The 13,684-nt window shown below is 38.1% G+C and overlaps 3 protein-coding genes across 3 annotated transcripts in view; 2 read left to right on the plus strand and 1 right to left on the minus strand.

Moving 5' to 3' along the window:
* Window positions 1-2,997, plus strand: part of HSCB (HscB mitochondrial iron-sulfur cluster co-chaperone) — a 3,917-nt gene extending 920 nt beyond the window's left edge. The window contains exons 2-5 of the mRNA XM_009996868.1: window positions 174-263; window positions 751-895; window positions 1,708-1,755; window positions 2,906-2,997. Of these exons, the coding sequence (XP_009995170.1) occupies window positions 174-263; window positions 751-895; window positions 1,708-1,755; window positions 2,906-2,997 (375 nt within the window). The remainder of the gene's footprint in view (window positions 1-173; window positions 264-750; window positions 896-1,707; window positions 1,756-2,905) is intronic.
* A 1,177-nt stretch (window positions 2,998-4,174) lies between these two features.
* On the minus strand, window positions 4,175-12,977 carry LOC104388060 (solute carrier family 2, facilitated glucose transporter member 11-like). Its single transcript, XM_009996869.1, has 12 exons — window positions 12,966-12,977; window positions 12,687-12,785; window positions 10,910-11,070; window positions 10,198-10,322; window positions 9,803-9,932; window positions 9,345-9,493; window positions 7,291-7,478; window positions 6,717-6,827; window positions 6,501-6,602; window positions 4,936-5,011; window positions 4,608-4,735; window positions 4,175-4,393 (listed from the first exon to the last, which is right to left on the minus strand). The coding sequence occupies exons 1-12, from the start codon at window positions 12,975-12,977 to the stop codon at window positions 4,175-4,177; spliced, it is 1,500 nt and encodes a 499-aa protein (XP_009995171.1).
* A 178-nt stretch (window positions 12,978-13,155) lies between these two features.
* Window positions 13,156-13,684, plus strand: part of CCDC117 (coiled-coil domain containing 117) — a 7,606-nt gene continuing 7,077 nt past the window's right edge. Inside the window, exon 1 of the mRNA XM_009996870.1 lies at window positions 13,156-13,163. Within this exon, the coding sequence (XP_009995172.1) occupies window positions 13,156-13,163 (8 nt within the window). The remainder of the gene's footprint in view (window positions 13,164-13,684) is intronic.

The following is a 13,684-nucleotide window of genomic DNA, read 5'->3' on the forward strand; positions in this document are numbered from 1 at the left end:
GGGGGGGGGTTCCCGCCGCTCCCTGCTCTGGGGTTTCAGGGGCGGCCCCGGGACCCCAGCGCGCCCCGCAGCTTTGGGCCTGACGCACCTGAGCTGCTGGGGAAGGCGGGTTTCAGGTTACCAAATGCCGTGTATTTTGCCACTTGTTACTGTTATTTTTCATCCTTCCACAGAAGGAGCAGCACTACTCTGAGCAACACTCTTCCTTGATCAACAAGGCCTACCAGACCCTCCTGAACCCTCTGAGCCGCGGCCTCTATCTTGTAAGGTGCCCAGTACGGGCTGTGTCTGTGCTCCTGTCACTCATCACCCGCGGCTGGGGCTGCTGGAGGTCGTGTCAGGAAACAGACGTGACTCTATTATTAACATGCTCATTTATGTTCTTCTGAAGAAGAGGATTAGCAGGGATAGAAGGGAAACTAAAAACTAACTTGTCCAAAAATTGGTCAGCTTTTCCTCTGTTTTTTTAACATCTTACTGATTATTACCATCTCATCTGCTACTCACTCGTTTGTTTGCTGCATCACAAGGTGTGCTTGCTTGGCCACACATGGCTGGTCCTTGCAAATTTCAGTCTGGCCCCTGGCAGCCTTGGCTATGTGTTTTTATTTGGTTAACTCCTGAGTTCTGTGGTCATGGAATAAAGCAGAAGTTTATCAGCTATGAAGCTGAATGAGCACCACTAAAAGACTTAATATTCAAGCAAATCACACTGAAAGTGTATTTCCAAATTCCCGTTTTCTTCACCAGCTGGAGCTGAAGGGAGTAGAGCCAGTACAAGAGACAGACTGTGATGCAGACACAGAGTTTCTCACGGAAATAATGGAAATTAACGAGAAATTAGCAGAGTCTAAAACCGAGGATATTCTTGAAGAAACTGAAACTTTAATTAAAGGTAGGTTATGATTTAAGAGTTTTGTACAGAACTAATTTACTGTAACTTGCATAATATGAGTCTTTCTGAAGGCTTTTTCAAGATACTTTTTAGTATCTTGAACTTGTATCCCTTCTTAATTGACTTTCAAAAAAAGTTGTCTTTACCAACTTATGCCACCTAAACACCAAGTAAGTCATGAGAAAATCTGTATAACTTGATCTATATAGAGATATACATTGTCTACAAGAGGAACTTCTTATTCAACCTTTGGCAGATCAGGACAAATAGGCTGTCTTAAAAGGAAGAACCACTCAAAATTAAGCTTAATAAAATGCGTGACTGACCACATTAAATAATTTCTTAATTTATACAGACATTGTATTTCTTTCACCTTCTTCAACTTAGCAACCATTATGTTGCTATTATCCTTATACAAGCAAGTTTCTTGCTTAGATTGTTGGTGATACCCAAAACATTGAGTTGATTGGTACATTTAATTATTTGCAATAACACCAGTGTGCCAAAAGCAATTAGAATAACTAGAGTAAAAGATAAGTAGAAGAAAGTTAGCTGTAGAGGGTAAACTGGTACACCAAAAGTAAGTTAGAAGTTAATGATCATTGATCTGCATTGGAATTGCTGTAAACCTGTTCACAGAAATACATCTGTTTGAAATTATAATATTAAGAAAATGAAGCCCTGTTATAGAAAGTTCTCTCAGCTCCCAAAAGACTGTAAGACTAATAATTGTTTCCCACCACAGACAATCAGAATGCAGTGGTACTAAATACACTAAGAATGTAACAAATTGTGAATTATTTGTTTTACAGTTAAACAAGAAGAACTGACCAAAGAGGTGACTGCAGCTTTTGAAAGAGGTAGCTGTTTCTGCCATTTGTGTCAGTTACTAATGCTTAAAAAAACACATTTTCTTACTCGCAAATATTTCCTGAAGTACAGAACAGAAATACTGCATAAATGAGTGGGGGTTTTTTGGTATTACAAATAAGTACTTCTAAGCTTACCTGTCTGCTGATTCAGGAAATTCAGGGCCTCACTTTAAATTTAAAAAAAAAAAATAATCCAATAGAAAAGTTAGATAGTCCAGTTGCATCAAAAGGATCACTTCAGGTGGGAATGCAGATGCTAATAATTTATTGTTTTGCAGAATACTGGGAAGACAGACTCTTTTCTTAATCAAACCTACCACCACTTCCAAGGGGTCAAACTTGAATTTGGGAGATTTTGCTCTGCACTCAAAGCTGCCATTAGAGGAGCAGCTCTTTGTAGTGACCATCCAGACAGAAGCAGTTCTGCTACTCACCACAGACACTGTGGGGTAGGAAAAGACCCGATGCCCTGTTTAGCCTCAAGTTTTAGGGACTGTGCAATCATCAATAACTTTCATCAGTAACTTTATTCCACAACCAATTAGTAGGGGGGAGCAGGAACCATTCCAGACTGGCTTCTTACTCTGGGAAGAACCCTTTACATTTCTTTCCTGGGTCTTGGAATGCTTTGCTTTTTAGGTTTATATAGTAATGTGTTGTAATTGTAAAACATCCAACTCAAAGCAGTGCTGGCAAGGCCTGCAGGTGAAGAATTAACACCTTAGCATCTGTCACTCTTTGTACTAAGAGTTAAGGATTAAATTGCATCTGTCCTTGTTAGTAGGGGATAAACAACCTTTCCACTCCAATTGTTTAATTAAAGAAACTGTTTCCATAGCAAGTTTTGATTTGACACTGTCTGTACTGAAGTCCTAAAATATTCTGCTATTCTCAGTGATGGCAGTTGATCTAATTACAAACATAAAACCAAGTTTTTCTTGTCTATATACTTAAAATTCCCTAGTGGCTACATCAATGCTATGGCCACTCCACAGAATAGTCATTGAAGGTTATTCATGTCACATTTCTAAATTGTACATTTTTACATCTTGATACTGAAACAGGTGCTGCCATTGAGATCTTAAGACTCATTTTCAAAATGAAAATTCAGCCTTCCCTCTGTAATGTTTTGTTTCAGATGATCTTCAAGAAGCTAAGAAGCTTCTAGCCAAAATGAAATATTTTGCAAACTTAGAGGATAAACTAAAGAATAAGAAGATGCCTTCCTGATACTGCCTCCTTTACCAGTAAGAGTTAATGGTATTTTAAATTAAATAGCTGATGTAGTTAACAAAATGGGGAAAATGGTGTTTGCTTCCTACATTTTTGTTAAAAGCTTTAATTCTGAGAAGGAAGAGAAGCATAAAAGAAATGCAGTGCTTACTGTATCACTTAGGAAGTAGCAGATGGGAGTCTGGGAATGCTTAGCTGTAGTAGGTAAGGAAGAACTGCTGTCCTGACAGTCCCAGGTATGTGACAGGCACACAGACACCACATGTATTTAAGACTACTTAATTTCTGACTACTAAAATAGAAAGAATTTAAAGTTAAGAAAGAGCCCTGAGTTAAATGTTAGAGATGAGACAGAAAGATCAGTCAGTTCTCCAAGCCCTGTAGTCTCCCTGGATGGAAGGATCTTTAAAGGTGAAAGGTGTTCAGTTCCTACCCTCTGTCCTTTCTGCTGTTTGTCATGTTGATCTCAGTCTGCCAGGAACTGACCTTGAAAACCAGAGGAAGTTTTACCCTGTTGCACAGGTTAAAATGTTAAGATACTAGGTTAGGGCAAAAAATAAACCCAAATGCAAACTTCAGAAACTGTTTTATTTGTACCCTTTTAGTAAGCAAGTTTTTACAATGTTAATTCAGGTAGGTGCTGTACTGTCTTTATACAGTTACACTAGTAGGACTAGATGAGCAGTGTCCTTAAATCTTTCAAAGGAGTTAAGTGAAAAGTGGCATCTAAATACCCCAGCTGATAGAAACTAGAATATTTTGAATATTGGTTTCTCAGTAGGTCAATTCCTGTTTACCACCTCAAAATATTTTATTCAGTAAAGCAGTAACATATGCTTGATTACCTGAGTCTGAAGAAGGGTCTTAGAAATAAAAGAAAAGCAACTGAACTATCCTAAGAAATCTGCCAGGGGAGAGATTCAACTTCATGACATTTCTGCATCCCTACAACATCAAGTAGTATCTAAACATTCAGTCTATGTATATATAATGTTTTTATTAGCATTTCAGCAATAGAGGTATTGACACTGCTGCAGAAAGATTAACTTGCCTTTAATTAAACTTCGTCTAAATACATAGGAAGATTTAATAAGCTACTTGTTAGTGATATTACACTGCTAATTTAGAAGATACTGATCATAATTCTCATGGAAGTTCTGCTACTGATGTGAAATTACACAGAACTTTTTAAAAATTCGTCATGGAGTTGTCTTCTTTCAGAAAGCTCCGTTGCCTTCTTTTTGTTTTTTTTTCCAAAATTCAGCTTGTCAAAATCCTTTTTGATGTCCAGAAAGGATCTGTTTTTTGTCTCGGGAATTACCACAAAGATGAAAGCAGCAACTAAGAAGCACTCCAGTAAGAACACCAGAAAACAATACTGCTTCAGTCCATTCTGAAAATAAAATGTATTTGATTGCAACATATTCCAAGTGCAACAGTGGGTTTGGGAAAATAGCTTTTTGTTTCCATTCACACATATTTTAAGAAGGACTGAATCTAGTTATATATTCAGTTGAGGGGTAGAGTGCATCCTGTGTGTAAGTGTAAGAAAAAGCAATTTGATGGAACAGGAGAGAAGATTAAATGGCAATTAGGAGAATACTTACCACAATAAAGGGAAAGAGCATTCCAATTGTGAAGAAACTAATCCAACTAATAGTCCCTCCTATCATGTAAGCAGCAGGACGTGAAGACTGTATAAATAATTCAGCTGTCAGGGTATTCGTTATGCCACCTGGGGAAAGGAGTTTCAGAAACATGTTATTGTGCCAAAAGGCCATTTGCTGCAGTTCCAGTGCCAGGAACATTTTGGTGCTCAGTTTCAGGCTATGGGAGAGTGAAGCAGCAGCCTGGCAGCCACCAGGGGCTGCACAGCAGAGCTGCCTCTTCCCCCAGACACAGGTTCACCCTCCAGAACTCGCTGCTTTGCAGTACCTGGTCCCAACCCAAAGCTCAGGATGAAGGCAAAAATAGAAGCCATGCTGATGTAAGGCACCCATGGGTACAGCTCCTGGAACATAAAAGAATGAGAGGGTTTAGTTCAGATTTTGATAATTTTTAAAGTTTGGCTGAAATGTGGCATTTCCTTTTGCTATTTGATTGCAATTAAGACCAACAGTAATTTATTATTGTTTCAGCTAATTTTTTAACAGCATTGCTTTGGAGAAATTAAATATTGTTTAATAATTTTTACTAAATGTAGTCTAGTACTTCTGCTGAGATCTGTAATTAGTCCTCCGAGGCTAAAAATTTACACCAATATTGAATATAACAATTGTGTTGTTACTAGTTTAACATTTTGTCAGTATTTATTTTGGTATTTTATACTGATGCCATGAGTTAGCTGTCATTAAGCACTCATAGCATGAACAGACTTCACATTATTTATGTACATAGAACAATAGTGCAGTGAAGAAAGATTATGATTACTACATACAAATGAAGCTGGGTGCAAACCTAAGCATGAAATTCCATTATTCAATAGCAAACCAAGACATTTACAAAAGATACAATAAGAGAATCAAACTTAGGCCTCTGCCTACAAGCTTGCTCATTCAACTTTTTGCCTGGCCTAGCAGCTTCCTTTACTCCAACTACACAAATTGCTGCAGGTGCCTCTTCTGTGGCTGCCTGCCCATCTGTGCAGTCTCCACCCTGCTGTCCCTCCAAACATCAATGCCAGGTCACTGCACCTGATCCAGCTGTTTAAAGTCAGCTCCAAACACTGATGGTGTGGACAGGCAAAGACTGGCAGCTCCTTAATCCTGCCTTTGTCAGGAAAGCACTAACCAGGCAATCAAACACTGACCAAATTGAGTTGCCTGCTCTTGGAGCTGCACCCACATCTTCCCTGGATTACCCAGAGGGAACAATCAATATTCAGGACAGTCTGCCAATACAAAGCTGGACTTCCACCAAATGTTTATTCCGGGACATTTGTAGGGCTGCCTTATTTGAGCTGATACCATGTACAGAACAATTTACAACACGCCTCTTCATACTACATCAAAAAGGAAGGCAGTATGTTGTCTCCACATGATAAATTTAAGGCACTGTGAATATCTCTAATGAGTTTCCAGTAGTTTTTGTGAATTTACACTGAATGGATTTAAGTGTTCTTTGAATTTCAGCATCTTTACAGTATTTTTTGTTTAGATTGTCTGCTTTAAAATTAACTGACTTAAGCATTAATTAATGCTGATGCTTAATATCACCACTGTGTAATATTTCATCCTAAAATTTAAAGTTAAGATAAAGCCTGTTTATCACCATCTAGTTTTATCAGCATTAAATGCAGCTGCAGCTTTAAGACAAGTAAATGATCAAATCTTGGCTGAAAGTGTTCTTGTGTTTTAGGCTGCAGAATTTATCACATCTTTCAATTGCTGTCATTTTTTATGCTGCAGTTTAAACCTATGCAGCTCTTACTTTACAGCTTTTGAGTGTCACAGACTTTCACTCACTATAGTGATATAAAGTACACGAGTCCTTCTTCATACCTGGTAAGTCAGAGAGAGAGTTAAAACAATGCTCCAAATGGTCATAAGGAGATAACCCCCGATGATCAGGTATCTTCTTCCCACATAGTCTATCAGTAAACCCTGTGAACAAGACACCATTTTCTGTTACTGAACTGCTCTCCTCTTTACCAATGTTCCTTCTTCAAGAGGACTCACTACTCTCCATGCTAGGAGGTGGAAAAAGCCTTTACTTACACAGGTGAGGGCTGTGAGGCATTCACAAGCTCCAGTGCCCAGTGTCACATAGGGGATCTTTTCTGCTGAGATCCCAGCTTGTTCAAAAATGTAAGTTGCATAGAAATAAATCTTCAACAGAAAAAAAAAGGGACATTCCCACTAGTTAAATCAACAGCTGCAAACAAAGTCAAACTCATACTAAACATACAGCTCTATTTATATCGTGAGTTATTAACTTGATATACACTGTTAAATTCATGTCTAGGTAAATAGATTACTATCATGAAAGTAAATAAATATTCAACTTACTGAATATAATACTTCACATTCTTAAACCAGACACAATGGGACATGCTCATCCACCTTTACTTTTCCAGTAAAAGGAGATGAAGATGTAAACGCAAGCATGAAGTCATTCTTCAAATAAATTTATACAAGGAGGAAAAATTTTTAAAAATCAACATTGAAAAAAGACAACACATTTTTTCTCACTTATCCCATTTCTGAGCTTCTCTGTTTGGCTACTTCTTGTTAATAAAATGTTGAAAAACAGATGGAAGTAATTAAGGTGTTTGTATATATTAAATCTTACAGCATTGATGCCACTGAGCTGTTGGCCCATAGTCATCACAATGACAGTAACGAGCTGCCATCTCACACCACGATCAGTGAATAGTTGCCAGGGCTTCCTTGGTTTCTCCCCATTTAAGGCAAAACACTCCCGCTGGATGTCATCCATCTCCCTTCTGTACTCGAAGGAACCATGAAATCGCTTCAAAGCTGAAAGAAAATTATTTACCTATTGACCAGAGCTGCTGGAAAATCATCTCTTTCCATATTTACCTGGCTTTTGCTAGGATATGACTATTTTCTGCTTTAGGAGGCTTGGATAAAAGTAAGTTGCTTTGTGACTTTTTTTCTGTGGTGGATTTGGAAATGGCAGTGGTATTGCTTTGCTTTTTTTAAGGGAAATAACAGACTTTGAAGTATTCAGGCAAAATATTTGGAAGTGTTTTATATCTGAACCATAGACCTCAACATTGTATTTTCATTAAAGGAGATTCTAACCAGTTTGAACTATTTTCCTTAAATTCTAGGCAGTTATCAAGTCTCTACGTCCCTGTCTTTAATTTTGCCAGTGGAACATTTTGTGTATTGGAGTACAGATAAGTGATTCTCCTTTGGCAAGTATTTTCAGAAGTTATTCAGATGCAAGGCTGAAATCTTTACTCATGGTCCTAAAACCAAAGAGCACATGACATCAGTTTCCCTAAAATCTTTAAGATAAACTTAAATGACAATTTGCCTACTTAAGGGCAACAGTAGAACTTCTGATGATTCTGAAAGCAAACTTCCCAGCGCTGTTGTTACCACTAACAGCGTAACCAGCATGAAGCTCTTGTCACTCTTCAGTATCAGTTCAGGAACAACCAGAATTCTTGAAAAAAACAAACCATTATTATGTTATTAAATAAAAACAAAAATGAGAGGGAAAGATTTTACTATAATATGTAGACTGCAAGCTTCACTTACATTTAAAAAATTACATTTAATGAAGCCCAAACTAGATCATTATCCAAAAGGGACATTATGCTCATCTTGTCCATGGGTGCCAAATAGAATTAACTGTACAAGCTACTTATAATTACTGTGCCTTTGCAGTTGTGATGGTCTACAAGTATTTCTGGGCAAGATAAGCAGGGAGATATTAGATCAGTTGATAAACCAGGGGGGTGAGGAGACCAGCCTGCAGGCACAAATGTAACTTTACCTGTTTTTCAATTACCCAGTATAATACAAGATTCACCTCTCTAAAGAACCCTGCTAACAAATTTTACCTTGGCCTAAAGGTTTCCATAAACTAGGCCTCCTCAACTTCTTTGTTGAAGGTCTTTCCACAAGATATACTGCTCTATTTATGAATACCTTTTCTACACAGGTAGAAATTCATACGCTCATCAACAGCACTTTGAATTAACAGAAGGAAGGCAAAAGAAGAGAGTATTTCCTTTTTTATGCATACAATGAAAACCTAATTGTATACAACCCTATCAAATGCTCAGGCAGCAAGCTTCCTTTGTTCATTTATCTAGCATTTTAAATGGAAGATCCAGGGATCACAAGTGTAATTTTATGATACTGTGATCGACATCAGAATTGTCATACCAGGCAGAAGAAGAAACACTGAACACATTTCTGAAAAATGTGATTATTTCATTAGCCACTTTTGCACAATGGGACCTCTTTAAGTTTTTCTGTCCTCTCAATTTTAGTAGTTATTATTTTAGAGACAGTTTTTTCGTATTTATTTATCAGACTTCAAACTGAATTAATCAAACTTACTTACTTATAGGGACTAATACTTTACTCTTTGGAGTATTGTTCTACAAGCTCTCTCTGGGAAGTAAAATACTATCCATGGTATGCGATGATACAAATACTTAGTTTCTTCTTTTAAGTACAGAGAGAACTGTGTAATTTCAGGATAAAGAAAATCACAGGTAAACTGAAGTTTTGTCTTTAAATTTCTTCTTGTAGCATGTGGGCTTCACTTGCTCATTCATGCAGCTGTCAGTTATTTTTAAAGCATGATTTCAATAAAAGGAGAAAAATCATAGATCTCTTCAAGATAAAATTAAAAGTTACCTTTGGCACAGCTCAGCTCATCACTTTTGTCAATAAGAAGATATCTGGGACTTTCAGGAAACCATGGCAGGAATAAAAGTTGGGCAAATGCTGGGAAACAACTGCTGGATAGCAACAGAGGCCAGTATGATTCTCCACCTAGTAATTCCCTGGGAGAGGTGTGGAAAAGGGCAGGAAAAAATCCAAGTAATTAGCTGTTGATGACTATTCAGACAACTTTTGGGAGCAAGATCTTTGTCTTTCAGGACAAGTTCCCTTGTAAGCAGTTACCAGTGTCTGTGAACCTCACTGGAAAGAGGTTGGGAAAATATTTTCCAGCCACTGTGAAATCAGGTTTCAGTCAGGAAGAGATGAGCCACACTTTTCTAATGCTGCAGTGGCCACAATTAGTGTTTTGCAGGTAAATTGACTTTTTACATGCAAGAAACGCAAGACAAGAAAAATAAAGCATTTCTAACCTCAAACCAATGATTTGTCCCATCAGAATCCCTCCAGTCAGAAAGATGGAGGTCCCCATGGCCATGGCACCTCTAAGATGTTTTGGGGCAACCTCCCCAATATACAGAGGCTGCACACAGAGGCCAATACCTGAAAATAAGTGGAAAAATGTTTTCCTATTAATAAATTTTGCTTTTAAAAAGAATTACTGAGACAGATCATGTAGGAAGTCAGACTTAGTTTATTTCTCTACTAATTTAGCTGCCTTCAGATGCCAAGTTAGTCTACAGAAAATTTTTGTCATCCCATCTACAAAGCAGTATACAAACATATCTATCATAATACCTAAAGAATCAGCAGTAACAATCATTTATCATTGATAGTTTATTGAAAGTAGGAGTAGAAATCCATTCACCTGAATTTATGCCAATCAAAAACCTTCCAACAATCAGTAGCTCAAACAATCCAGTAGGAAAACTGATCCCCATTAAAATGGAGGCCAGTATTGCTATAATATTATTCATCAAAAGAGCTCCTTTCCTAAATAGAAGGGGAAAAAAAAATAAGGAAATCAGCAATAACATGTTTAATTTTTTTCCTTTCTGGTTTAATGAAAAAAATTGCCATTATACTGAAAAAAACATGCTAATAACTGGAAATCCAGATATTGGACAATTACTGATCATATTTACAAAAAAGTCTAAGCATAAAGATGATGCATAAACACAACAGAAATGCCTAACAAGGCAGGAGTGGGGGTTTGTTCATTTATGCTCTATCTATACAGAACACACATGCAATTTTACAGATTCCCCTGCATGTCCTGACAGGCAGGAAAGCTGTAAATATGTTTAGGGGACCTGTGTCTTCTGCCAGACACTATGGGTACAGCTCCTAACATTTCAATGACAGTAATGGAAAGACCAGACTGGAAGATTCAGGGCTCATCTTTTCAAGTCATGTTGGAACAAACTATAGAATTATACTAGAAAACTCTGCTTAAGTGAAAAACATTTATAGTCACCTAAGGTACATTTTCTCCCACTTTTTCCATTTATTTACTTTAGATTCTAGCGAGAAAGGAAGAAAGGAAAACATGCTGGTATTTACCTGCTGATGTAACTCACCTGCCTAGCCGAATGGCCATACTGCCTCCAATAAGGGCTCCAAACAGACCTCCAAGTGAAAATATAGAAGCAATGACAGACCAAAGAAAAGTCAGCAAATCTGGATTTAGTTCTTTGTGATAACGACTACTCCAGGTTTCATTTAAGAACTTGTGTATATGCTGCAGTACAAAATAATTATGATTATGTAGCATTATCTGTAGCCCTACAGCATAGCATTATAAATAACTTGCACCTCAATCCTGAAAACCAATTCTAGGAGCTAACAAAAGATAACATCTTAACTGTGTTGTATTAAAAACACCCATGACTAGCAGAATCTTCCTTGACCACAACACCACTTCCTACTCCCCATACATCTCAAAGACAGCTGAGCAGCTTTGTTGTCATGCCCTGCTTCAGGAGAACCTGTATTCCACTAGGAGAGACAAACTTTCCCATATGCTGCCATGAAAGGTCTTTGAGGACCTTATGAATGAAGGGGGGGGCAGGGGAGAATGGGTAGGTCCTCCTGTTTTTTAGGAACATCTCAGAACACAGAGGTCTCACATAACCTAGCAAACATACTGTCATGAGACTCATTCTGACCCTTAAAGCTGCCTGCCTTAGTGTAATCCAACAATTCCTAATAACATTCCTTTCTGCAACTTTAATATTCTTCCACCTTTCTTACAGTATTTGTGCATCACAACTTTTAAACTGTTATTCCACATGCCTGGTTTCCTAAGATTTGTCTTTAGAAACTCCTGAACAGACATGTCTGTAATCAGAGGCTGCAGTTCTTAGCCAGCAAATGAAGACTTAACAGCAGAGCAAACTTCCTGGACTCTCCCTCTTTCCAGCATATGACAAGTTCTTTCACAAGCAGCTTATTTTAACCATAATAAAAAGCACTCAATGTTGTAGCAAATTCAGTCTTCACAGTTTCATAAGAAAATAAATCAGCTGACAGGAGAAAATTAAACCTGTCACTTTCACAAGACCATTTGTGCAGACATTCTTGAGTCATCCACAAAACGTGGAATCTTCAAGGCCACAGCAACAGACAGAAAAGTAGCAAGTGGGTGAAAATGCCTACAAGATACTCAGATACTACAGATGCAGCTTTTTGGGTCTCTTCCTCAGCAAGCTGCCTTGTAAAAGACAACTGCAGCTCTCCTTTCTCCCCGTTATCCAGCGATAGGATGCACAGAAATGGTTCAAAGCTGCATCCAGGCAGGTTTAAACTTGACATTAGGAGAAATAATGGTGACATCTTACAGAGAGGGTAGTCAAACCCTGGAACAGCCTTCCTGGAGAGGCGATCGATGCCTCCTCAAACCTGTCAGCGTTTAAGAGGCATTTGGACACTGCCCTGATTAACACGCTTTAAGTTTTATCAGCTCTGAAATGGTCAGGCAGTTGGACTAGACAATTGGTGTACATCCCTTCCAACTGAAAATGTGCTATTCTGTAAGTTCTGGGCTATTTTAGTCAAAAGTATAACTGGCAGATATCACTTATTCATTCAGTTAATCCTTCTAAAACAGATTTTAACAGAGGTAATTATGTGGCATACTTGATACTTCTGCCTGACACAGAATACCTCTGATTGGCAGCTACTCACAAACCAACCCACATGAAACCATTTCAGAAACCAACAAGAATCCTTCATTCCAAGGACACCTGCCTCAGCTCCTGCTGCAGCCACAGTACAAGTGCACTTGGCCTCTTAGCCAGTCAACAGGACACCTCCATTACTGTAAAACAACCCTGTGAACAAGAGACAACATTTTACCTGCGTGGGTGCATTGATAATGGAAACATTATACCCATACTGAAAGGTCCCTCCAATTCCGACAGCACAAACAGCCAGAAACAAGGTCCAGCTGGGGAGCTAGAGAGCAAAAGAGAGTAACGGGCATGAAATGAGCCACATGAGCTTAGAACCCACACACAGGTAATAGCCAGGAGAACACCCCAGTGAAGTACATCAAGTATTTGCTTTCAAACAGTGAAAATATTTGTTTAGAAAACTACATAAACACTGAAACACCTGCAGCAGGAGAAACATTACACACGTGGCCATGATCAGGAATGTCTGTCAGAGATGCAGCAGTTAAGATACCAGACTAGATGTAGACACATCAGTGGCCCTGCTGGCAGCTTAGTTACTGACCCACAGGAGTCAGTTTTGCATGAACCATGCTGCTCAGTGTCTGCTTTTTATGAAAGAATGTTAGGACTGTTTGGTGTTAAGTGGCATAATGACTCAGTATAAGAATTAACCAAATTCATTTCATCTGAGATCAGAGAAATATTTTATTTCCCTCAGCAAGTCCCTAAGTCGATTACCAGAGGTTTGCAAGTCACCAGGAGCTAAACCTTAGTATCTCAAATCACAACATATTGTTCACTGATAGTAAAGTTTATTAGCATGTATTTATTTTTTTAATATGGTCTACCTAGTTACATTCCTAAATCAATATTTAGCAACTACAATTAATAGACTCTCAGACTCCTAGGTTTTAAGGCCAATAGAAACCACTATTAAGATAGTCTACTTTCAAGAGAGTCTAATTGGTCATAAAATATACTTTGAATGAGGTCTCTGGGTCAGAGGAGAATTCTGGAGGTTTATACAGTATCTGGCTTTCTGCTCTGATACTTCCTGATTCTACTTTTTATTTAATATGACAGTTCTAAAAATAACATCCAGTTCAAAGGTTTAGCAACATTTTCATTAAAAATTAGGTCCTAATTTCATCTCACAGTAACTTTGTTTAAATTCAGCAG

This window comes from Chaetura pelagica, unplaced genomic scaffold (assembly GCF_000747805.2).
Source record: "Chaetura pelagica isolate M959 unplaced genomic scaffold, ChaPel_1.0 scaffold294, whole genome shotgun sequence".
Lineage (NCBI taxonomy): Eukaryota > Metazoa > Chordata > Aves > Apodiformes > Apodidae > Chaetura > Chaetura pelagica.

Bases quoted from the DNA above. Each gene is read 5' to 3' on its own strand.
- LOC104388060 (XM_009996869.1), bottom strand. The intron at 7,479-9,344 runs GTAACTTTTAAT...ATTTTCTTTCAG, and splicing joins TGAGCTGAGCTGTGCCAAAG to CTTTGAAGCGATTTCATGGT. The intron at 6,828-7,290 runs GTAAGATTTAAT...TTTCTGTTGAAG, and splicing joins AGCTCAGTGGCATCAATGCT to ATTTATTTCTATGCAACTTA.